This window comes from Canis lupus, chromosome 25 (assembly GCF_048164855.1).
Source record: "Canis lupus baileyi chromosome 25, mCanLup2.hap1, whole genome shotgun sequence".
NCBI classification, from domain to species: domain Eukaryota; kingdom Metazoa; phylum Chordata; class Mammalia; order Carnivora; family Canidae; genus Canis; species Canis lupus.
Window position 1 is genome coordinate 25,711,467 of NC_132862.1, and position 25,641 is coordinate 25,737,107.

General features: G+C 37.4%; 1 protein-coding gene across 2 annotated transcripts in view; it reads left to right on the forward strand.

Moving 5' to 3' along the window:
• Positions 1-7,506: 7,506 nt before the first annotated feature.
• The window catches only part of GYS2 (glycogen synthase 2), a 60,427-nt gene continuing 42,292 nt past the window's right edge, over positions 7,507-25,641 (forward strand). The window contains exons 1-2 of one of the 2 annotated variants that reach the window (XM_072798743.1): positions 7,507-7,732; positions 24,493-24,674. In XM_072798743.1, the coding sequence (XP_072654844.1) occupies positions 7,630-7,732; positions 24,493-24,674 (285 nt within the window). In that variant the 5' untranslated portion in view covers positions 7,507-7,629. Of the gene's footprint in view, positions 7,733-15,063; positions 15,498-24,492; positions 24,675-25,641 lie in introns of those variants that run through there. The other variant, XM_072798742.1, reaches the window with a different exon arrangement.

Consider the following 25,641-nt stretch of genomic DNA (forward strand, 5'->3'; position numbering starts at 1 on the left):
AGCAAATAATTTTTATCTAGATGCGATAGACATGAATAATAAGAAGTCAAGGTGCTATAAAATCAAGAAAAAAACCTGAGCCCTCACATATTCAATTGGGGCACCTTAGTTATTTTCTTGTTCTCTGGGGAAACATGGAGAATTAAATTGTTAACATTCTCTAGGGATAAAATAACCCTGAGTAGTTAATACATGGATTCAAATATCCCATAGATCAATATCCTAAATGCAAATATCACCACTGCTTGGGACTGACGTAATATACTCATAAAGGAGATGTTATTCCATATAATTTTAACATGGGAAGTACACTCATTCCAAGCTATTTCATAGAGGAGAAACAGACCCAAGTTCTAATCCGATTTGCCTAAATGCCACCAACCTATTTTGTGGATCTATTGGTTAGTACTCCTTCAAACTGGCTGAAACAAGCAAAACAAAAAGGAGGGAGAATTTATTGGTTTACCTCACTGAAAAGTCTAGAAGTGGAACTGACAGGAAGCAAGACTACATTGAGAAACAACAGAAGAAATGTCACAAGGATTATCTAGTTTTTCTTTAACTCTCGGCTTAATTCTTGTCTCCTTTGTATATTTAGATTCTCAGGTTCTGTGGTGAATTGTCTACAGCAACTCCAATCTCAGATCCTGTGTTCAGTATAGAGAACTATACCCCCTGCTTTCCTAGAAACTCCAGGAAAAGATCTCACTGCATCTTATTGCATTTTACTGCATCTCACTGATGAAATGCACGTCCCTGAACCTATCTCCTATGCCTGGGAGGCTCAGTGCTCTCATTGACTAATGACTTGGTTTTTCTGGAGCCAAAGCCCATTAACTGAGAGAAGTGGAGAGGATGGGTCCCAGCAGAAATTTAAGTTATTTTTTTTTAATTTTTTATTTATTTATGATAGGCACACAGTGAGAGAGAGAGAGAGGCAGAGACACAGGCAGAGAGAGAAGCAGGCTCCATGCACCGGGAGCCCGACGTGGGATTCGATCCCGGGTCTCCAGGATCGCGCCCTGGGCCAAAGGCAGGCGCCAAACCGCTGCGCCACCCAGGGATCCCTTTTTTTTTTTTTTTTTTAATTTTTTAGAAATTTAAGTTATGATTGCCATATTACCACTGGGGGAAATATGTACTAGTTGAAAAAAACAATAAATGGCTTCTGATCTTGACACACAATTTATAATCCTTTCTGTTACCACATTTTATTGCCTGGCATTACTGTTCCCCAATAGCTATGTAATAAATGTTTTCAGTTTTATCTGGTTCCTGCCATAATGAAGGTTTTTAGGTCAAATGAAGACCTTCTGAGAGGAAAATGATTACATTTTCTATTTTTAAAAAGATTTTATTTCTTTACTTGAGAAGAGTTTGCAAGAGAGAACACACACGGGAGGGAGGAGCAGACTCCCCACTGATCCCAGGACCCCTGGGATCATGACCCGTGCTGAAGGCAGATGTTTAATGGACTGAGCCACCCAGGTGCTCCTACATTTTCAATTCTTGAATCTGGTTCAGTTTGGTTCCTGTTATTGACACTCCCACACAGAAACATTAGTCATTACTTTAGAAAACTCAGAGATCAAAGGAAAGTAGGAATCTTCTATCTAGTTTTAGAGTAAACAGGTCTATGTGAACAAAATGAAGCAGAGAATTAACAACAGAAGTCATAGTACACTAAATTAGCCAATAAACAAGTGTTTATTGAGTGTTTGGTATAAACAAGTCTTTTCATTGCTGTGGAAAGTCAGAAGACATAGTCCATGCCTTCAGGAAAATAAAACCTTTATCTATTTATTTTTAAGATTTTATTTATTTATTCATGAAAGACTCAGAGAGAGAGAGAGAAACAGAGACATAGGCAGAGGAAGAAGGAGGCTCCCTATGGGAGCCTGATGTGGGACTAGATCCCAGGACCCCAGGATCACATCCTGAGCTGGAGGCAGACACTCAACTACTGAACCACCCAGGGTTCCCAAAAACAAAACCTTTAGAAGTGCAGTAATAGGACAGATGTATGGTGAGCACAGGACACAGAACTACACCTGTGTCCAAACATCATACTTGTGGGCAGAATCACGGCTCTTCTTTAAATCCCTGTGATCAGGTGAGATTCCTTATTTTAAAAGGTATCAAATAAAGATAAAATGAGATTACATGTAGAAGATGACTACAAATTATAAAACTGGGATACCTGGCTGGCTTAGAGGAGCATGTGACTCTTGATCTTAGGGTTATGAGTTCGAGCCCCACCTTGGGTGTAGAGATTACTTAAATAAATAAGCTTAAAAAACTAAATTATAAGACCCTACACAAGTACATTATTATAATACAACAGTACAGTGGTAAAATCCCAAGTGCTGCAACAGTTCTGAACAGTAAATCTTTGTGGACTGAAAGACACTTTATGGGGATGATTTAGAAAATATATTTTTTAAGATTTATTTATTCATTCATGAGAGACACACACAGAGAGAGACAGGCAGAGACACAGGTAGAGGGAGAAGCAGGCTCTATGCGGGGAGCCCAAAGTGGGACTGAGCCGAAGGCAGACCCTCAACCTCTGAGCTACCCAGGCATACCAAATTTCTTTCTTTCCTTTTTTTTTTTTTAAAGTAAGCTCCATATCCAACATGGGGCTTGAACTCACAACCCTGTGATAAAAATTCACATGCTCTACTCACAGAGCCAGCCAGGTGCCCCTAGAAAATATTGAGAGGGGTAGAATTATTATTAACTCAACAGCATGATTGAAAAAAAATGTTGTAGATGCTTCACATCCTAAACCAGAAGAATTTTTAAATGAATCAAAAATTTAAATGCAAAAAGAAAAAATACATAAGTAGTAAATATATATACACATAAATATGTATATATATATATATATAACATTCTTTTATTACCTTGAACTAGGAAGGACCTTTCTAAGTCTCCAAATCCAGAGTCATTAAAGAAAAGATTGGTTCAATTTAACTACAGGAAAAAAAAGAACTGCCTGCCTGAAAAAACAACATAAGAAAAGTCAAAAGGCAACAATAAACTGGAAGGAAAATACTCAACTCACAACCCAGGCAGAGGGTGAATCTCCCTATAAGGACTCCTTAGAAGTTGAATTTTTAAATGCCATAGGAAAATAATCAAAAGGATATGAATAGATGGCTCATTTTAAAAGGGAGCACATTACTCCAAAATATTTGAAAAAATTCTCAACCTCTTTCATAAGAAGCACAAGTTAGAAGTATGCTGATATACAGTTTTTCACCTAATAGGAGAAATCCAAATGATTCGTAATATATTCTAATTCCATGCCTGTGGGAGGAACGGAACTCATATATATTGCCACAGGGAGCATGAAGTTATATACCAGTTATATACCAATCCTCACCAACATTTGTTGTCAATTAAGCAATTTATCAAAATTTAAAGCAAATACCTTTCATTCAGAAGTTGCATATTTGGGAATGAATTCTGTGTATTAGCATCAGAATGACACGATGTATATTTTAGCCCAACAGCATTGTTTATAATAGCACAAGATAGTAAACAATTGAAATGTCTGTAAACAGAGAACCGTTGAAGTATATCTATGTACGCAGTGGAATATTATTCATTGTGTAAAAAGAATGACCATGCTTTCCACAAAGCAATACAGAAAGATGGACTGGTAAGTGAAAAGAATGCCCATAGAAAACTGCAGGGAGAAAAAGAATGTATTTTTTTCTTTGATTGTATGTACATTAAAAGAACTATGAAAAAGCCAATGTATCTTTAGAGCTAATGGGTGGTAGCGGGGGAAGAAGGAGTGATGAGAAGCTGGATATGAGGAAGGAAGTATTTTAGGGTATTATTTTTATACTTTATGGATTTCAAAGCAGGCAAGTATATTGTTTATTAAAGTTTTCAAAATAAAAATGCTAGACATTGTTTTCAATGTAAAAAAATAATAGCAAGAACATTAAAATCTTCAGAAATCCTGATGAATTAAATTTATCTTTTTTTGAGAGGGAGCGAGCATTTGCGTACATATGCTGGGGGTGGTGGTGTGCAGAGAGAGAAACTTAAGCAGGCTCCTAGCTCCATCTCATGACCCTAAGATCATGACCTGAGCAGAAATCAAGAGTCGGTTGTTTAACCGACTGAGCCACCCAGGTTTCCCTAATTTTGTCTTTTTGTTTCACTTTTTTCTCAGCCTCTATATGTGGAAAAATAAGAAAAACAACTTAATGTTTTATGAAACATCTTTTGCAGACATTCACAATGTTCTAGTAGCAATTTTTTAAAAATATTCTCATCCAAATCACCAAGTACAGCAACTCATGACAATCAGGTCATTAGATTGTAAAAGCTATTTGCTATTGTTTACATAAGTTGGAAGGAATTCATAAAGCTTTCTCAAGATCTCGTTAATTTCTCTTGAGAAAGTTCGAGATTCTATTAAATGTAACACTATACTCTGCCTCTCTCTCTCTCTCTCTGTAACTATCATAAATAAATAAAAATTTAAAAAAAAAATGTAACACTATATAAGGTATTTTCATTGTATACCACGTAATAATCATTATTATAAGAAGTAAATTCTGTGTCCCTTTTCAAGTCCACAGAACAGGTTGTTTCTGAATATACACTGAATCTGAATCTAACATCAAGACATGTGTTTCCTTATTTCTAGATTATTAACTTGAAACCCATAGGAGCTAATGATGAAAGAACCATCATTCTTTTTACAAATCCTGTATTACTTCTTGCTCAGATAATAGAGGACAGACTTTACAATGTTAAAACCAATAGATTTAACTGGGTGATATGGAGGCAAAACAAATTCTTATATCCCTAGAAGACAGATTAATTTAACTTATTTTAAAACAACCAAGAAATTGCATTTTTAGAAATCAGAGAAGAACAGACATACAGGTGATAAGATCATTCTGAATCTGGTTTGGAATGAAAACAATTCTCTAAGAAATATAGAAAACCCTGAGGTTTTGAAGGGTTAAATAACATGGAATTTTTCTCCCAAGGGGGAAAAAATCAGACAGTGATGACAACTCACTTCTCAGGTTATCTCTTGTTTGTTCTAGTGACATGGTATTTGCCACTAGCATTACAAAACACTCACGGTTGCCAGGCAAGTTCTCTTAGCAATGAGGAACTAAAAGGCTGCCTGGAAATTGTGACTCCCACCTGACACCAGGCAGCTGGTGCTTTCAATTCATGCCAAAGACTTAAATGGTCCTTTCTAATCAGCTACATAATTCTAAGAACAATGCACAGGATATTTTTAACAACAGACAAAAATAACACATATATATTAGCCAAGGGCTTTGCAAGGAGACATCATGAGCCTACTTAAGATTTAAAGATTTATTACACTTTGTTTCTATCCCTAATAATGGTGTGGGGCATGAGAGAAAGAAGTATGCTCACATAATGCTTGACACAAGCAGACTTTTCATGAAAATTAGCTCAACTGCATATTAATGGAATAAATTTTTAGGTTAAAAGACCTATTTTATACATAAATATCAAATTTATGAAAGATCCATAGGAACACACTTCTGTATGTTTTGAACACGTTGCAAGCTCAGTAATATATTTACATCTGAGTTTATTTTATGAATGTATGTATTTATTTTAGAGAGGGAGAGAGAGATGGAGGGGAAGGAGGAGCAGAAGGAGAAGAAGAGGGAATCTTAAGCAGACTACATACCCAGCCTGGATCCTGACTCGGCTGAATCTCACAATCCGGAGATCACAATCTGAACCAAAAGTCAAGATTTGGACATTTGACTGACTGAGCCACACCTACTTACATCGTTTCTAAGTGTTTTACTTAAACATTTTCCTCTATACCTCAACCTATGTAATAAATAGTAAGGTCATTTAAATTTTAATAATAAAAATATATTTAGACACAGAAAACTCTCTTATTTTTATTTTAAAGATTTTATTTATTTTAGAGACAGAGCACACATGTGAAAAGCAAGCAGGGCAGGGTTGGAGAAGGAGCAGAGTGGGAGGGAATGAGAATCTGAAACAGATTTCATAATCAGCACTGAGCCCTACAGGAGCTCAATCCTACAACCAGGAGATCATGACCTGAGCTGAAACCAAAAGTCAGATGCTTAACTGACTGAGCCATACAGTTGTCTCTGACACATAAAAACTTTTTAAAGATAAAAACAAAAGCTCTAGAGAAATTGACTTTGCTGCTTATTTTGTGAGCATCAAAAACGGAATAAGAGGGCAGCCGTGGTGGCTTGGTGGTTCAGCACTGCCTTCAGCCCAGAGCCTGATCCTGGAGACCCGGGATCGAATCCCAAGTCAGGCTCCCTGCATGGAGACTGCTTCTCCCTCTGCCTGTGTTTCTGCCTCTCTCTCTCTCTCTCTCTCTCTTTCTCTATGTCTCTAATAAATAAATAAAATCTTTAAAAAAATGGAATAGGAGCAATGATGTCCTGTCTCATGTGAATATATTTGAGACAGATTCATACTATATGGAGTTTTACTTATGATGCTATTGAGTTTTAACTTTGTTCCTAAATATCTTTTACCCTTGTTCTTCTTTTTTTAAAGATTTATCTATTTATTATTTGAGGCTAGGGAAGGAGCAGAGGAAGAGAGAGAAGAGAATGCCAAGCAGATTCCCTCTCTAGCACAGAGCCCCATACAGGGCTGCATCTCATGACCATGAGATCATGACCTGAGCTTATTCTTATTTTTTTAAATTGAAGTTCAATTTGCCAACATATAGTGATAACACCCAGTGCTCATCCCATCAAGTGCCCTCCTCAGTGCCTGTCACCCAGTTACCAATCCCCTGCCCACCTCCCCTTCTACAATCCTTTGTTCGTTTCCCAGAGTTAGGTGTCTTTCATGGTTTGTCACCCTCTCTAATTTTTCCCACTCATTTTTCCTCCTTCCCTTAAAATCCCTTTAACTATTTCTTATATTCCCCATATGAGTGAAACCATATGATGATTGTCCTTCTCCAATTGACTTACTTCACTCAGCATGACCCGAGCTTAAATCAGGAGTCAGTAGCTGAATTGACTAAACCACCCAGGCTCCCCTTGGTATTTCTTTTTTTAACCCTGCATTGGAATTGTGCTATCTTCTTGTTATTGTATGTATTATTGTAAATAGTTTGAAATACTGTATAAAAGTGTATATCATGAGAAAATAAAATTGTATAAAAGCCCACAGCAAGCAAAACCTCCAGACTGACTAGTATGCTCCAGGTATCATGCGAGGGACCAGGAATCAAAGATGAAAACAAGACAATTCCACCTTCAACAGGCTTCTTGAGAAGAAACAGATGCAAACAGAAAATCGTTATAAAATGCAGCATGACAAATGTAGCCAGAGAATAGGCAGGCACAGGAGATTAAAGGAGCTTTAAGGAGGAATATCTCCTGTAAACTGAGCAAGTAGAGCCCAAGAAAACGTTGGTCTAGTGACACCTAGAGGATGAGAAAAGAGTTGGCCAACTGCAGAATGAGCAGCAGACGGACTACGCCCGCCAGAGGGGCAGGAAGAGCATTGACCAAATCAAAGCATCATGGGGAGGCTTTGACATGTAGCCTGGTGTCTCTGGAGCATTGGATTCCTGGTTCTGAGTGTTAGATGAGGAAACAGGAGCCAGTGACAGGGGCCTCCTTCCACAGCATAATCACTGAAGGAGTTGTAATGGAGCAAACCACGGAGCATCTCGAAATCTACATCTACAGTGAGTGCTAACAATATTTAGGCTATTTGAAGAGTTATGATCTTTCAGGGGTTTTGGATTTAAGAATATTGTATGCCGGGATCCCTGGGTGGCGCAGCGGTTTGGCACCTGCCTTTGGCCCAGGGCACGATCCTGGAGACCCGGGATCAAATCCCACGTCGGGCTCCCTGCATGGAGCCTGCTTCTCCCTCTGCCTGTCTCTGCCTCTCTCTCTCTCTCTCTCTCTCTCTCTCTCTCTGTGTGACTATCATAAATAAATTAAAAAAAAATTAAAAAAAAAGAATATTGTATGCAGTAAACTGTCTAGAAAAAGATATTCATTGACATAAACATATTTTATAAAAGATAAAGACTCTCTTCCCTCCTCTTCCTCAATTCCTTAACCTGAGAACTGACCACGATGAGGCTAGCATGTATGGAGACGCTTGATGCAGGAAAGAAATGTACCATTTCCCAAAGGGGGGATTTTCCCTGAGAAGACCGCGCTCCTGGTCCTGAAAAGTGCTTTCAACTTTCTTCCATGCTAGGGCTGGGTTAGAAAATCTTGGATGTGTCTCCATATTGTTCTTTCTCTTCCTCTTTGTTTCCTTCCTTTAATCCTTTCCAAGTCTTCTATTTTTTTCCCTAGAAGAAATCCTCAGTATCTTTGCAATTTCGACATTTCAACTTTTTACTCATGCTTGAGCACTGAAACTTACCTAATCTTGCTTATAAGTGCCAACATCCAGAAGATTCTACCTATGCCTCCAGAAACCCATACGCATTCATGAATCTAGTCGTTAGTTTTGATTGAGCGCTTATGTACCGGGCACTGTGAATGGAAGACAATACACATGAAGCCTCGGGGGAAAGACACTAATCAAATAATGACACAAGATACATATAATTACAAATTGCATTAAGTATTATGAAGGAAAATTGCAGGATACTAACAAGAAATTTTAACAGAGGAACCTGCCCTATTCTGGGAACCACAGAAAGCTTCCCTCAGGGACAGTTACATTGGATCTGATGGTGAAAGATAGGCAGAGCATTCCAGGAAGAGAGCACACAGCATGTACAGAGGCTATGAGGTGGAAAGGGTCATGGCCTCTGAAAGAAAAATTCAAGCAAATGAAAGAAAGCCAGTATGGTTGTGGCTCAGAGGCAAAGAGAGAGAGAGAGTTAAAAAAAAAAAAAAAAAAAAAGAGCTGCAGAAGTACACATTGACTGTGTTCTGCAAAATCCTGTAAGCCAGGTTTAGGATCTGAATACTTAGGCTAAGAGAGTTTGGAAGCAAGTGGGTGTTTTGAGTGTGAGTGTGACTTGATCAGATTTGTATTTTCAAAAATTGCTTTAGTTTTCAATTGGCAAGAGTGGATCCCAGAAACCATTATAAGAGATGATTGTAAGTTAGCTTCAGGTGGTGGCAATGGAGAACTAGAGAAATGGGAGAAGTCTGGAGATATTTGCAAGCTACATTGATAGTATTAAGAGCAACAAGCGATGGTTAGACCACAGTGGTCAGGAGTGCAGATTCTCAAGCCGGGCTGCCTTATATGAATCATTGCTCTGACACTTGTTGGCTTTGCGACTTTAAACTAGTTCATTGACCTTAGCCTTGATTTTTCACTTCTGCAAAATGGGCGTACATATTGGTACTTTCCATTCAGGATTGTTGTGAGAACACAATACTTAAAAGACTTTATAAAGCATCTGGCACACTGGCTGACACATGCCAGTTCTCTAGAAATGTTGGATATTAGGGGTGGAGAAGAGAAGGAGCCAAAGAGGAATCTCAGAAATGATATCTATTGCCTTCAAACCTGGCCAAAACTGATTTAGAATGAATCATTCAGGGCATGAAATTGAGCTCTAAGCTCATAACAATCTACAGAAAATGATTATCCTTTTGCCCAGTGGGAGAGTCTTTTTTTTTTTTTATGCCAGACTCCAACGAGGAAATCACTCTTCCTTCAACAAGTAATTAAAAACAAAAGAACATCATTTTTGCCAGGGAATGTTGACTACCAAAAGAACAAAATCACCAGCAGCTGCCCAGATATCACAGAGCACACATATTAAATTACATAAGAAATTGTTCCTTAGACAACAAGGAATTAGTAGCAACCTTCTTATGAAGCTTTGGAGATGCTCTCATTCATCATTATTTCAGGAGCTATTCCTGGAATGCCTTTAATGTGTCAGGTAATTTGCCAGGTGCAGAGATACAAAAGTGACCATGACGGACAGACAGAGTTCCTATCCGCCTAGAAGTTAATGTGGGAAAATGATGGTAAACAGAACTCAGGAATTCTTTAAAATAAAACTATGTATCTGAAATTAACAACTGGAAGAGAAGAAATAGAATTAATATAGAGTAAAAAATAAGATAAAATTAAGAAAATTTGTTGTTTCCTGTCTTGTTAATTTTCCTCATTCTCACTGGTGTGAGGTGGTATCTCATTGTGGTTTTGATTTGTATTTCCCTGATGGCAAGTGATGCGGAGCATTTTCTCATGTGAGAAGCAGCATTTTAAAAGTTTAAATGATGGATTTTGGTAGAAGTGAGTTTCTAATATTCTACACAATTAAGATAAATTTCTTAATTATATCTCACAGATTGATACATATATCTCAGTATGTCCCCAGAGTTCCTGTGGTGATGAACTGTGCTAGATATTGAACCAATAGTGAGCAAAAACCTAAAAAAAAAAATTTCTCACTTGTAGAATTCACTTAGTTTCAAACATGTAGACTTTTTGTCTTATAAAGCTATTTAGATATTTTTAAAATTCCTCATTGAGATTTACCTAGTGTGAGACAAAATACACTTTAAAAACAATTTTCAAGATCTTTTTCTATTTTTCCACAAGTATTCTTTTTTTAAGATTTATTTATTTTTTATGTTCCCCAAATGAATGAGACCATATAATGTTTGTCCTTTGAGAGGCAGAGAGAGTGAGCATGACTGGGGGGAGGGACAGAGGGACAGAGGGAGAGAATCTTCCAAGCAGACTTCATGCTGAGAGCAGAGCTCACTTGGGGGGTGGGGGGGGGGGAAAGGTGAGGGTAACTTGATCCCAAGATTGATGAGATCATGACCTGAGTGGCAACCAGGAGTCTGACACAACTGACTGGGCCACCCAGGTGCCCTTCCACAAATATTCTTATGAAAGCTGTATGTTCTATTCCTGAATCAAGACCTGATTTTAACCAATTGCAAAGTTGAGTTTCTAATACTTTCAGAAAAAAACCAGCATCTTTGAATTTCAAACTAGACATGAATTTGATCTAGGATTTAAGGACTCAACATCAGTTTTTTTTTTAAGTTTATTTATTTTTTAGTAGTCTCTATGCCCAACATGGGGCTCAAACTCATGACCTCAAGATCATACGTTGCATGCTCTGACAGAGCCAGCCAGGCACCCTTCATCATCACTTTTTCATTGCATAATTTAACTTGTTTCTATTTGCCCATCTCTCCCCTGAAGGTAAGAACTGCTAGGCTATTTGCCAATGAGATAATTGATTGCCTGTAATTTAACTCTTCCTTGGTTATTTTAGAATTTGTATTCTGATCATTCATTTCCTGAACTTACCTGAGAGATATCTGCTCATACTACAGTTAACATTATCTTTCTTGATTGGTTCACCCTCAGGAATATGTTGCCCCCTATATTAGAATTACTATTTATCTAATTATAATATTATATGATGTATTTTCAGGGAGAAAACATTTTTTTTCAAGAATGAAGGCATTTGGGGGAAATCTGAAGTCAGGGGCACAAATCAATTCCGTTCACATTCCTTTGATGAAAAATCAGTTGCATGTCTACAGCTGGTCTCCAGAAAGCTGAGAAATGTGTTCTCAGCCAGGTGGCCATCTTCCCAGCAGGAGTGGGAAAACCAAGTTAGTACATCTTCTAAAGAGGAAGCATTCTTAAAGTTTGCTTTTATTCATGAAATAAACTTTTGGTTCTGCAAGAAAAGCTAATGTTTCTAAGTAACATCTCTAAAAAAATATGAAGGAAAAACTTTTTTCCCCATAATAATGTTAACATGCCCTGTAGATAGTAGAACAAAACTACTTTTAACCAATCATTCATTTATTCTTAATTGATTTATTCATTCATTTGTGGATTTAAATAAGTAGTTATACATGTTTGGTGAAACATTGAATTAATTTAAAGTAATAACGTGGGATCACACACACACACACACACACACACCCCAAAAATCAAACTCATGTTCTTAATCACTAAGTTATCAATATGATGAAGCATGTACTTCCACACATGCTTATCTTCATTGTACTATGTTAGGAAGGCCTCTCAAAACAAAGAAGAGAACATATTTACCATATGTAGGCTAGTGCATGGGCTTAGAAAAAAATCTTTTGGCCTTTTTTTTAATACCCCTTCTATACCTCTCCCCTCTTCTCAATCTTCCAACCTACATTAACACTAAAAGATTGTATAACCACTTATCAGGAAAGTGACTCCACAGTATTCATTGGGAACCACTTCAGTGTTATAAGAACAACGTGTTGTCTAGTCAAAGAGCAAATGGAATTGCCAATTACTTCTCTTCCAAATGTAGCACTTGAGAAATAACCCTAAATTGGTACTGTGAAAGATACGATTTTTTAAAAACTTTAAATGTGAATATAATCTGATATTAAATTTTACAATCTTTTACCTCAGAATTGTGTTTATAATAAGGCTAGGTAATGTCTAGGACTATCATGACTTTTCCTTTTGTTCTGACACCATCATATCCAGATATCCATATCTCATTTGTATTTAATGAGAACAAGCTTTTACGCCTTCTACACACAAAAGTGGAGATTTATGAGGTTGATAGAAAGAGCTAAATTAAAAAAATACATCATCTCAAGGAGACATCTGATGAACATTGATGGTAAAAGAATTATTTGAGGTCTCATGTACTGCTGGTTCCAGCAAGATTGGGAAGGTTTACCTAACAACACTGAGCCATGACATGGAAGGTAAACAGAGTAATTACCAACAGGTGTTATATCCAACAGAAAACTGATTTAGTGCAATGGCCATATCACCAGTAGAGTTTCTTTCCATTATGTTAAAAAAAAAACAAGTGAATATTACTAAACCAACCATTTTCATGACACCATTTAGGAAGGAAAACAGTTTAACACCATCACACACATTATTTGACTTGTTATCCTTGTCATATTTGGTATTTACAAACATATATATGTTTGATAAGCTTCCGCATAGTATATATACCTCCGTTTAGTATAAAATCACCGCGTAAAAATATTTGGCAATCTTGAATGTGGTGGAGAATATCAGAAAAGCAAGCCTCTACTTGGTATTTCTAACCTCCACACAAGTATCCCTGCATCTAAGTAGAGCTGGGAGAAAAGGGAATTTAACGACAGCCAGCTAATGGTCTTCTGAATTGAGACCAGGGCAGGAGGCAGATTAGCAGCTTGAGCTGGGCTGCCAATAGTCAAATTCATATATCTACATTGCGATCTCTGGATTCTGAGAAGCAGGATTTGGAAGACACTCGAGGAGGGACATGCATACATTCTCTTCTCTAACCCTCACAACATCCTCATGAGGTAAATATTATCACCCCTACGTTACAGGCTAGTAAATAGTCCAATTCTCACCGAGATAAGCCCATCTCCAAAGCCCTTATTTTTAACTATTTCAATATGCTATCTCCCTAACAGCCTTCTGGTAAACATACAACATTTGGCTTTCACTTTTGGCAGTGTTTGCTGTCATCTTTACACACTTTTGCTCCAGATTCTAATTTTTTTAACTGATTTTTTTAAAAAAATGGTCATATTGATTTTATTGAAAATTTAGTAGGAAAACTAAGGACAGGTGAACATTGACAAAAACATCACAAAATGTGATTGAACTTCTCAGGGTGACTAACTCTTTCCAGAGAGATAGGTAACTCTTTTGTCTACCTGTTCACATGAAGGCAAGGACTTGTTTACTGTTTATTAAAATACCTTCACTTTCTAGAATAGCAGCACATAGTAGGTGTTCTATAAATACATTAACTGACTCTTTTGGATATGTAGGTACAGGCTAATCAAGCCTTCAATATCCTAAAGACTTACAAGATTATACATTGTCAAAGCAGATGTGTGATTTTCTAAATGTATCTAGTGACCTCTGCTGGAATACTTACCAAGGAAACCAAATACAAGTCTTCATTTTTCCCTAATTGCCCTCTCACTTAGTTTTCATTGAATGATAAAATGTTAGTGTGAGTGTGAAATTAGGGATTAGAATTTTTGAGAGTCCTTCTCCCATCTTGGAGGAACTCCATCTGACTTTCTGTCTGAGTGACTATTCTCTTTCAACTCCCAACTCATCAGTTTGTGTTTTTAATACAAATCTTAGAGGAGAATATTCGGGAATATGGAAAACAGAGAACTTTTTCTGATTACTCTCCAAATCTTTTTTTTTATTCTCTAAATCTTATTGCATAAATTACTGCCTTTCTCTCTTTCTCCTTCTCTTTCTGTCTCTGTCTCTCTCAAACATACAGACACACACACGAAAGAAGAGGATTCACTCACATAACATGGATAGATGAAGATCTATACCATGGACATATTTAATTTAGTTCCATTTATTTCACCCCTGTTGACTCAAGGAACAATTTTGAAAATTGTATTCACCATTGAAAAGAATTGGTAAAGGGTGACCTCATGTTAGGAATCATGGGATCAAAAGAAATACATAAGTCTATTTTAGAAGGGTCGTTAGGAGATGCTATGTTGTTGACAATGCTTACTGGAAGCGAAAACCCCAAATGAGAATTGAAGACCAGGAATTTCAAAAAGTCAGAGTAATGAGAGTGGGAATGAGTGAAAAAATCATCAGGCGATCTGATTAAACTTTTGAAAACAGTTTTTTATTTTTTAATTTCCATCGGTTGGTCAAAATTATACACTTTGTATGTTATAACCAAAGACACACTGGGTTTTATACTTTTTTCATACTTTTTAATAAAAGTAATTAAGACGAGGGGAACCAAGATCTCTGCCTAACATCAAAATTTAGATGATAAGCATAGACTATAATAATTTAATGCTCTAGAAATAGGAATCAAAAGCATACTTAGGAAATTTAAAGGGATTTAAGGCACTAAAAACAGTCCCAGTGAATTCTACATGTAATCCAAAGTGGTCTATAAACTTAATAAGGGGAATTTGCAAATCTTGGATCACTTTAGAAGTGACGAAATAAGCATTGATGACTGTATGAGTCTAGGAGTTTGGTCAAAAGGACAAGGGCTAAAGGTCTGGATTTGTGTCATGCTCAGCCTATGAGGATTCCACCTTCTGAAGGAGTGCTTGCTAAGCCCCAAACCTGAGGATTATACATGTGATAGAGTTGCTCAGGTCAATACTGATTGGAGATACTGTCCTCACTGGACCTGCTCAGAAACAGGAGCTGAAAATTCCTCCTTAACCTGAGAGTTCTCTGGAAAGCACATGAGATTTCATTTGACTGGTTTATACCTGTGAGAAGTTCCCCAAGCCTGAAATCTTCCACCCTGAACTCGTACGGCTGTTGGCACACCGCTCCTGGGATCACAATTTGTTGAAAAAAGGATTCAAAAAAGTTTCAGAGAACTGGGAAAAGAATGCTTCGAGGCCGATCTCTATCTGTGACATCCCTGAGTGGGCTGCCTCAGTGGGAAGTTGAAGAGCTTCCTGTGGAGGATTTACTGCTTTTTGAAGTCGCTTGGGAAGTAACCAACAAAGGTTTGTACTACCCTGGAAGGTGGCTATTTGCCAGATTGCTGAAGAATGTATTAGGATTTCACAGGTGACTCTAGTGAGAATGAATTGGTGGTGAGTGAGGAAAGTATTCAAACTGAATATAAGTTGAGGTTACATTTAACCTTGTCTATTCCAACAGGCCACCGAGAACTTAGATGCGGCTGTGTATTGAAGGGAGAAAACGTTGAAAATATTAGTCGTTGTCAGGGAATGTGCATTTAAACTAAAATTTGAAATGCATATTATGGCCAAACAGAAATGAAAGGCTACTATTACTCTTTTGGTTTTATGCTTTCTGTCAACAAAAAAAGCATAACCAAGTACTTTAGTTTAGGGAGAACCACATGTGATTGGGACTCTTTACAAACCTTAATGCCATGCACCATTAAAGATGGTACAAAATACTTATTAATAATGTTGCCAATAATTCATGACCAGCTTGGAATTAAAGTTCTAACCTACTAGCTGCTCAGAAAACATTACACAGGGCTCCTATTAAGAAGAATGAGAGAATTTCAAACTTAGAGGAATTATATTTGGCACCAGTTCTGATTTTCACCTTATGCTAAGTATTCAAAGTTCATAAAATGCAGCAAATTTTTTATAAAATTAATAATAGCATACAATCAGAATAAAAAAAATCAATCCTGCTTGGGTAGAAATGCAGGAATGAATGTGAGAGAACAAAGCAGGCTTCTTCTCTGTAGTGTGGAAGCAAAGAGAATAGAAACCTTATTACAGAGAAGTGTTTTGTGAAGAGCTGTTTCTAATGTTCTTTTCCTAGTCACCTGGTGTTTAAAATGCCCAAAGTTCCTGGGAATGGAGTCATCTCTATTATACATAAATCCCAGTCTACGACTTGAAATGAAGGTTTTTTTCTACAGAGCAGGCAGAAACTCAAGGATATAGCTTATTGGCGGAAAAACCGGGGGGGGGGGGGATTTTTAGACCAGAGCCCCTGCGTGAGTTCCAGTACCTGAACAGAGTCCCTTCTCCTTCCTTCTCTCCTCCTTTTCTCTCCATCTAGCAAACATTAATGGAGCATTGTCTCCCAGTGCTAGGAACACCCTGGCAAACACTGTTATTCCATGGAGCTTATATCCTGTCGACGCACAGGCTGATCTCAGGGCCCAGAATGGTGACTGGTGGGCAGAAAATGCTCCATGGATTTTTTTTTCTTTGGAATGAAGAACAAATACATTTTGTTTTCAGCCCTCCATGCCTTTGAACCAATTTTCTTGCTTTTCCCATACAAGGGAAAGGAAATTGTTTTATGGAGAAGAGAACCACGATGTGATTTATCCAATTGACATCATCTCCAGCATATCTTTATGCTGATATTTATTACAGTCTGATAGTTTAGAAATTTTTATATAAAAGGACAACTATTGTGTTCATCCCTGACAATACACTGACACTATAAATACAGTTTTTAAAAACATTACTTTTATCTCCCCGCAGTTCATGGCAGTGATATGCGGCATCTTAGAATCCAACTCCTCTATTTCAAAGATGAAATGGATGCCTCAGGCTTAGATGATCAAGCAAATGTCAGGGCTGGAACTAGCATTTAGGTCTTCTTCAAACTCACTTCTCTTTTTTACTACCACACAAAAATTAAAAATTAAAATCATTGCCTAAGGAAATGTCCTATAGATGAAAGAACATAGGACTTGCAATCAAAGGCCATAAATTTCTAAGACTTTGAAAAAAATTATTTAAATCATCTGAATATCAAGTTTCTTCTTGAATGAAACTAATGTAACATGATCCAGCTCTCTTATAATGTTTCATGGCAAGCAAGGAACTCTATTCAGATCCAAAAAAACAAAAGATTTCTTACAGAAAAAAAAAATCCCTTTCTGCCATAATCTTGCCAATGAACAATGAATATGTGTAAAATATAACAAACTAGAGAGTCACAGTTAAATTATTGGATATTCATTCTCAGACTTCAAATAACACTTTCCACTTGTTCATATTACCCTTGACATCTATTGCTTTTATTCATTTAAACATTTATTATTGCTCTTCATTTATTATTCAATAAATATTCATCAAGTGTTGATTTATTAGATGTCAGGCACTGAAAATTGAAGGAGATAGAGCTTAACAATGCAGAACTGATCCCCAGTCTTCCAGAATCTACAAACTTGCAGGTAGAGACTGAACATGCAATTAGAATCAAATGTGATACAGTAAGAATGAAAGAACAAGATGCTCCAAGACTATACACTGGGGGCAGGGGATGGAGGTATCTACCTAATTTGAGGTTAGGAGATGAAACTTCTGTAAGGAAGAGACAGTTGAACTGACACGTGGAGGATAAATAGCCACTGGAAAAAGATGATGGAAGAAGGATAGAGACAGTTCAGTGTTCTTTGTGAAGGAGCGGGATGTGCCAAGATGCAGAGGTGAGAAAGTGTACTCTGTTCAAAGATCTGAGGGAAGCTAAGAGAGGGAAAGGAGTGGAGGGTGAGAGCAGATGGGAGGGACCAGCAGGGGGGAGTTTGTGAAATTTATGATTAATGATAGGAAGCCATTGAATTTCTAAATAGTGGGAAGTGCTAACTCAGGTGTGTTTTTGAAAAAGCACTGTTACTAGTTGGGTGAGAGGATGCAGGAAAGTAGCAGACAAGTTAGAGACTGTGGCATGATCTAGGATGGAGAGTTTTGCCCAAATGTTAGAAATAAAAAGGTTTATTTTCTCTGACCTGCCCAAATCATGGTAGACTACACAATATTTGTATTATATTAAGGATATCTGAGATTAAAAAGACTTTAGTGAATATTGTCACAATTAATGATTATTAATTTAATACATGTGAGTAATTCTGAAGTATAGTCACTAAATGAATGCTTCTTTTTAAAATTTTACTAAAAATAGGGGCGCCTGAGTGGTTCAGTCGGTTAAGTGACCAACTCTGGGTTTCAGCTTAGTTCATGATCTCAGGCTCCTGGGATCAAGCCCTGTGTGAGGCTGAGTGCTGGGTGTGGTGTGGAATCTGCTTGGGATTCTTTCTCTCCCTCTGCCTCTCCCCTCCCACCCCCATGCACTCACACACTCTCTCTCTAAAAAAAAAAAAAAAAAAAAAAAAATATTAAACGCAATTCATTTTAGCCCTAGGCCAACATGTAATATAATACATATAATACTTCTATTTTCTTCCTTCTCAAAACGGATACCATAGCTCTGGGTCACATGGTATGAAAGGCATATGGAAAAACTCAGAAAACTACAATCAAGATGGTATGATAGAAACTGATTATAACTGTGAGTCTGCTATTCTGAGGCGGGAGTTCTGAAGGTTGGACCTTGATACAAGTGGGCTTCAAAGAGTTTGTAAACTTTTAAAATTATATCTGAAAGTGGTTTGTGTACGTCCTCCTTTGGAGAAGAGGACTGAATGCTTTCATCAGATTTCCAAAAGCCTCAGTGACTGATGTGAGAACCACTGCTCTCAAGTTCCCCAAACCCTGGGTTCCTTTTTGTTAACCAGAAATGCAAGTGCCAAAATAAAAAAGCTATTTCCACTAAGTACTGTTTTTTAAATGGCTTTTCTCTAGGGCAGAATAGAAAGGATTCCACCTTCCCCAAGACCTAAAGATATTTATCTTTCCGTGATACCACTCATTTTCTCCCTCTGACCCTCCCACCTACCACTCTTAAAAATCTATGAATACTTTACTCCAGATAGTTACTTGCAGTCTTGCTGTCTACAGCCTGTGGACTCTGGGGTCAGACTTTGGGGACTGGAATCCCAACTCCATCATTACCTGTATGATGTTGGATGGGTCTCACAGCCTCTATGTGCCTCAGTTTCTTTATTTAAAAATGAAGATAATAATAGCACCTACCTATAATGGGGTTGTGAAAACTAAAAGAAATGTCAACTGTAAATCTCTTAGAACAGTGCCCCACACTTAGTAAATGCCTTGTAGGTGTTAGCTTATGATTATTTCTTCATAAAATTCATTCATCAAATGAAGAAGTTGGATCATTCATTTTCATACTGCCTTTCACTTTGAGCAATTCCATCCTTCTGTTTTTAAATGCAAAAGCCAAGAGGGGGGAAAGATATGGATCGGGGTTACAGTAAGTAGGGGTCAAGTTTCCTTTGCCTGGCATGAATAAGTGGTGGCCATGTCAGTGGCATCCCAAGCTTCACCACATGAAACATAATCTATACAAAACCCATACTTGGTACACACATATCTTCAAGATGAGCACTAGTCTCTTCATTTCTTTTTCATCCAAATTACCATGTCTGAGCCCCTCCTGTCTAAAACATCTAGAGTTACCACTGTGGTATAATCAGGGTGGGAGGTATCTACAGTTTTGCTTTAAGTATGTCATCTCCCACTGCCCAAGACTGCAGATGCTTCATTCTGAATCACAGACCCAGCAAAGCTCTAGACACATAAACATTTGTTGACCATTTTTGCCAGTAGTAACATTTAGTCTTTCTTATCAGGTTTGCTACCTCAGAGAATGATGTCTAACGGTAAAATGACTACCACTGTTCTGCTGTTCTGCCTCCTTGAGACAGGAGGGCCAGATTAGTAGCTCTGTACACTGAAGTCATATAACTTCCCAATTCTGCAACTTTTAAGCATTTAAAAAAGTGATGATTATCCCAGTTTATATATAAAATATAGTCAACCCTTGAACAACTCAATTATGAAGTGAATGGGTCCACTTATATGCAGATTTTTTTCAATAAATACAGTACTGTAAATGTATTTTCTCTGCTTCATGATTTCTTAAACAACATTTTCTTTTCCGGGGATCCCTGGGTGACTCAGCGGTTTAATGCCTACCTTTGGCCCAGGGCGCTATCCTGGAGTCCCGGGATCGAGTCCCACATCAGATTCCCTGCATGGAGCCTGCTTCTCCCTCCTCCTGTGTCTCTGCCTCTCTCTCTCTCTCTATGTCTATCATAAATAAATAAATAAATCTTAAAAAAAATTTATTTTCCGAGCTTATTTTATTGTAAGAAGACAGTATAAAATACATATAGCATACACACATGTGTTGTTTCTGTTATCAGTAAGGTTTCGGGTCAATAGTAGGCTATTAGAAGTGAAGTTTTTGGGGAGTCAAAACTTGTATGTGGATTTTATTCTGCATGCGGTGTTGGCACCCCTAACCACCACATTGTTCAAGGGTCAAATGTATATCCTTGCTATACATAATATATATTTAGAATAATACACAATATATTATATGTATTATAATATATTATATGTATGTGTGTGCATGAGTATATATGTATATACATGTGTGTGTGTGTGTGTGTGTGTGTGTGTGTGTGTAGCCTTATTTTAGCTGGTATCCACATTCTATAATGCTTTGGAATCCAGATTTTAGCAATATCAGCAGTGTTTCTAGATGAAAACTTGGGGTTTTTGCTATCTCCATGGCATATGCCATGGGACCTCATCTTTTCTTTCTTATGAAAGGCCTGATACTTTGCCCTCACACGAAAGATAGCTCCCATGCTGTTGCAGGAAAATATAGATCAATAAGATACAAAGTACATGTTTGAAAGTGAAGGGCAAGTCCAAATTCAATGACCTACACTGGTAAAACAATAATTCATTAAAAAATATGTGTTGGGGAACCTCTGGCTTATACTCCAAATTTGAAAATAGGAATGACCCTATTTCTATGCCATTTTACCTATGATTAGCATGCCAGGAGAGGAGATTGGGGTAAGTTTGGTATCCAGACAAAGTTAAATGCTAAGGGCAAGTAGTTGGCATACAAATATGGGGAGGACAGAAAGAACATAAAATGGAGCTTGCATATGAAATAGTGGTAAGATGATCTCCTCCCAAAAAGTCTGTACATGAAGGAGTCTAGGGGGGAATGATTCATTTACCATTAGGCCTCAACCAATATAGGATTGACTCTTTTTAAAAATTTTATGTTTTTATTCCTGATAGACTGAAAGAATGTATCCATAGTATTTATGAACACTCTAAGGCTAGCTGGGGACTATCGCTATCAAGTTTGAAGGCCTCAAATGGGAAAAAGAAGAAGCGAATTAACCAACAGTGTTTAACTTTGCATTTCAATTTCCACATCTAATCATTCTTTTTTTTTTTTTTTGAGTAAAAAATTTCTCTTCTCCTTTTTGTCCTTCAGCAAATAAAAATATGCTTGCATTTACTCAAGTGTATTTGAATTTGAAACACATAGTTTAACAAACAAGGATGTCCTAAGATCTCTGGGCAACATACATAGTTGCAAATAAAAGAGTTTTAAGAATAGAAATGTGAATCAGGCAATATAAATATGTGCCATCAGAATCTGGTAACATAACCCCCTGATAAAATAAAGGTGAAGGAAATAAGTCTACAGAAGAAATTATTTGAAAATTTTGCCTTTGCATGGATAGTAAGTATGAATAAAGCTTATATATGTTTAAATATGTTGCTAAGATGTGACTCATATATACTTTAAAGAAAAATCTTTTGATTGTTCTTGCAAATTATTTCTCTAAATTTGTTTTCCTCAACAAATGGTTTTGACAGTTCATAAAATTTTCTGGAATTTGGAGAAATATTTAGGCATACTTGATGCTGGCATCAATTTATGTAGCCTCAGATTCATTATTGATTACGTAAGTGAATCACGTTTTTCCTGGTCTAGTCTAGAAGCCTCTGCTTGCAGGGTTTACAAATCATCTTCACATGTCCCATGCTACTCTCATCACCTGCCATCTGAGTTGTGATTGAATGTTCTTATCGTTCTTTGTTCAAGTGATAGTTTTAAGTTTCTTTAAATTTTCCATAATCACAAAGTCTTTTCTTAGACATGAAGTTCTTAAAGACGGTAAGTTTATGTAGGCTCATGTTAAAATTGTTTGCATGTAATAATTGCATGTTGTGAGTTATATTAGCTCTACCATTTTATGAATTAATGAATCTTGTTACTTATATAATAGTGCCAACATTTGCATTTTGTGGCTTATCTCTTAAATAGCAATTTATCACAAAGTATATTTTGAGTGGTTTGGGCTTAACAAAAAATTTGCAGATGGCAAATTCTAGCTTTTGGCCATAGATTGTGATTATTGGTATGACTTACTATTTAAAGCCTAAATTACTGAAACAATGTAAGAGATGCAATTGCTATCGACCTATATATCCTGATGAATTGAAATAACTTATGAAAACTCATAGTAAAAATGGGAACCTTTTTTTTTTTTAATACACAAGTAATAAAATCACTCTAGGAAACGGAAATAAAGATTGGTGCCAGGATCTGTTTGGCTCTGGAATTTCACACAGCATTTCTTGAGTTGTTTTCTCACCTATTGCCCATGGACTGAGAATTGCTCAAGAAATTGATTCAGACCATTTTCATATTGTCACACAAGATGGTTGCTTAGAGCCAGCACAAGATATCCTCCCAAAGTTTACTGAGGTCTTCTTCTCCTTGGTCCTCCTGCCTAGCTGTGGCCTCTCAAACCTTTCCTTTTAAATGCCTATTACTCTCCACTTGCACGCTATGCTTTCAACTTAGGATCGTGGCTCTAACTCTACTCTTTGCCTAAAAAGTTCTTCCCCATGATAGCTGCTTGCCTCATTTCTTCACCCTTTTAAATACTTACTCAAATACCACCTTTTCAATGAGCCCTAGTCTGTGATACTGCTGCTACAACCTGCCTTTTGCCCCTAAACTAAGTAATATTTTATTCCCGCTGAACAGATGAGCTAATGGAGCCTTAGATTGAGTTAACTAGTTCAATTTAAGTTGTTCCAAATTTTTCAGTATGAAAATGCTTCCATAAATATCCTAATACACATATCTTTTAGCATTCTTATTTCCCCGAATGATTTTCTAGATGTAGACATGCTGAATCCAGAGTATCCATGTTTTTCTAGAGTATACGTATTTTTTGGCTCTGTGTTTTTTTTTTTAAGAATTTATTTATTTATTTTACAGAGAGAGAGAGAGAGAGCAAGCACAAGCAGAGGGAGCAGCAGAGGGAGAAGGAGATGAAGGCTCTCCATTGAGCAGGGAGCCCAACATGGGGCTCAATCCCAGGACTCTGGGATCACATTCCAAGCCAAAGGGAGACATCTAACTGACTGAGCCACCCAGGCGCCCCTAGCTCTGTGTTTCAAAAGTCATGGGAGCAATGCCAGAGGGGGAAAAATGAAAGACCACATGAAAATTTGTATGTGAGTCACTGGGCTTGACATGAGGGTTGGGCCAAGTATTCCCCTATTAAATGCTATCACCTCTTTTCTCTTGTCAAAAGGTACCTTGTTGGGTACCTTCCAGGGTAAGTGGCTCTTTAGCTTGAAAGACTTATTCATAATTTCAACAGTGGCTATTACTTGAACATACACCAACCCCCTCTTGGAGCAGTGTAGGAGAAGGAGTAAAAGGTGACTACAGTTGCTGAGTGTGTGTCTTGACAATGGCTGTTGGAGCCAACTTTGACACTTCAGTGTAGATAGACCTTCAAGCCAAGTTCTGCTTTACTACAGTCATCTTGTCAGATTGCCTTGAAATGTTTGTATTTCTCGGCTGCTGTCAACCTGCTGCTCTATGATATGCACCCAGAAAAGGCTTTAAAATATGCATGAATTAAACCAAATAGTTACTATTTGTGTGTCCTTTAAAAAGCTTCTTTTAGAGGAGTGCCTGGGTGGCTTAGTCAGTTAAGCATCTGCCTTTGGCTCAGGTCATGATCCTGGGGTCCTGGGATCGAGTCCCACATCAGGCTCCCTATAGGGAGCCTGCTTCTCCCTCTGCCTATGTCTCTGCCTCTCTCTGTATGTCTCCGATGAAAAAATAAATAAAATCTTTAAAAAGATTTCTTTTATAAAGTTAAATAAACCCTTGTGCTTGATAAATCCTAAATGCTAACTTAAAAATGAGAACGCATTTCCATGCCTCATCACTTAAAGTGAAATACTAACCTGAATGATAAATGGAACCTTTTCTTTTTAACAGTTGGTGGCATCTATACTGTGATTCAGACAAAGGCCAAAACCACAGCAGATGAATGGGGAGACAATTATTTTCTGATTGGCCCATATTTTGAGCATAATATGAAGACTCAGGTGGAACAGTGTGAACCTATAAATGATGCTGTTAGAAGAGCTGTGGACACAATGAATAAACATGGCTGCCAGGTAAGGGCTACTGATTGACACTCCACTCAGCAAGACCTAGGACACTGTTACGGAAGAATAGAGCACCATTTACATGAACTCACAATGGAAGATTATTTATCTACCTAGGGAAAAGGAGCAGGTTTGTGAGAAAGGTAATGAACTTGTTTGTAAATAGGTTAGACTTGAAGCATCTTGTGCAAACCATCAAGAAGTGTCTAATAGGATAACAGGTTTGGAGTTCAGCAGAAGGTAGAGGATAGAAATGTTTTGAGGAAAGTCATTTGTCTTTAAATTTTAGTTGACATTATGGGTATTGATAACAGCATTCAGTGGAAGTTTATTGATTAAGAGCAAATGTATTGAGTCAAACCTTCAGGAATGTCAACATGTTAGAACATCTACATTAAAATAAAAAACTCAGAGGTTGCGAAAGTAGAAACATAGTCAGTCATGCAGAATCAAGAGTGGGCAAGTCCTAATCCTCAGAACCTGTGCATATGTTACCGTATATAACAAAAAGATTTTGTAGATTTGAATTGCAAGGTGAACAGATTATTCTGGATTATCTAGGTGGGCCCAGTGTAATCACAGGGGTCTTTATAAAAGAGAGGCAGGTGAGTTAGAATCAAAAAGAAGATGTGCCAATGGAAGCAGAAGTTGGCCTGATGAGCTTTGAAGATGGAGGAAGAGGCCACAAACCAAGGAATGCAGGTAATCTTTAGAAGCTGGAAAAGGCCAGAAACAGATTCCCCAAAGGACTACAGATAGACTGTGACTCTGCCAGTATGTTGATTTTAACCCAAAAGACCCATTTCAGATTATTGACTCCCAAACCTGAAAGATCATAAATCTGTGTTGTTTTAAACCACTAGGTCTGTGGTAATCTGTTGCTATCATAATAGTTATAGGTCAAAACAAGGGAAGAGAGTTTCAAGTATAAAGGAGGGATTAAGTCAATGAAGGATTTAACTAAAGCCAATTGAGT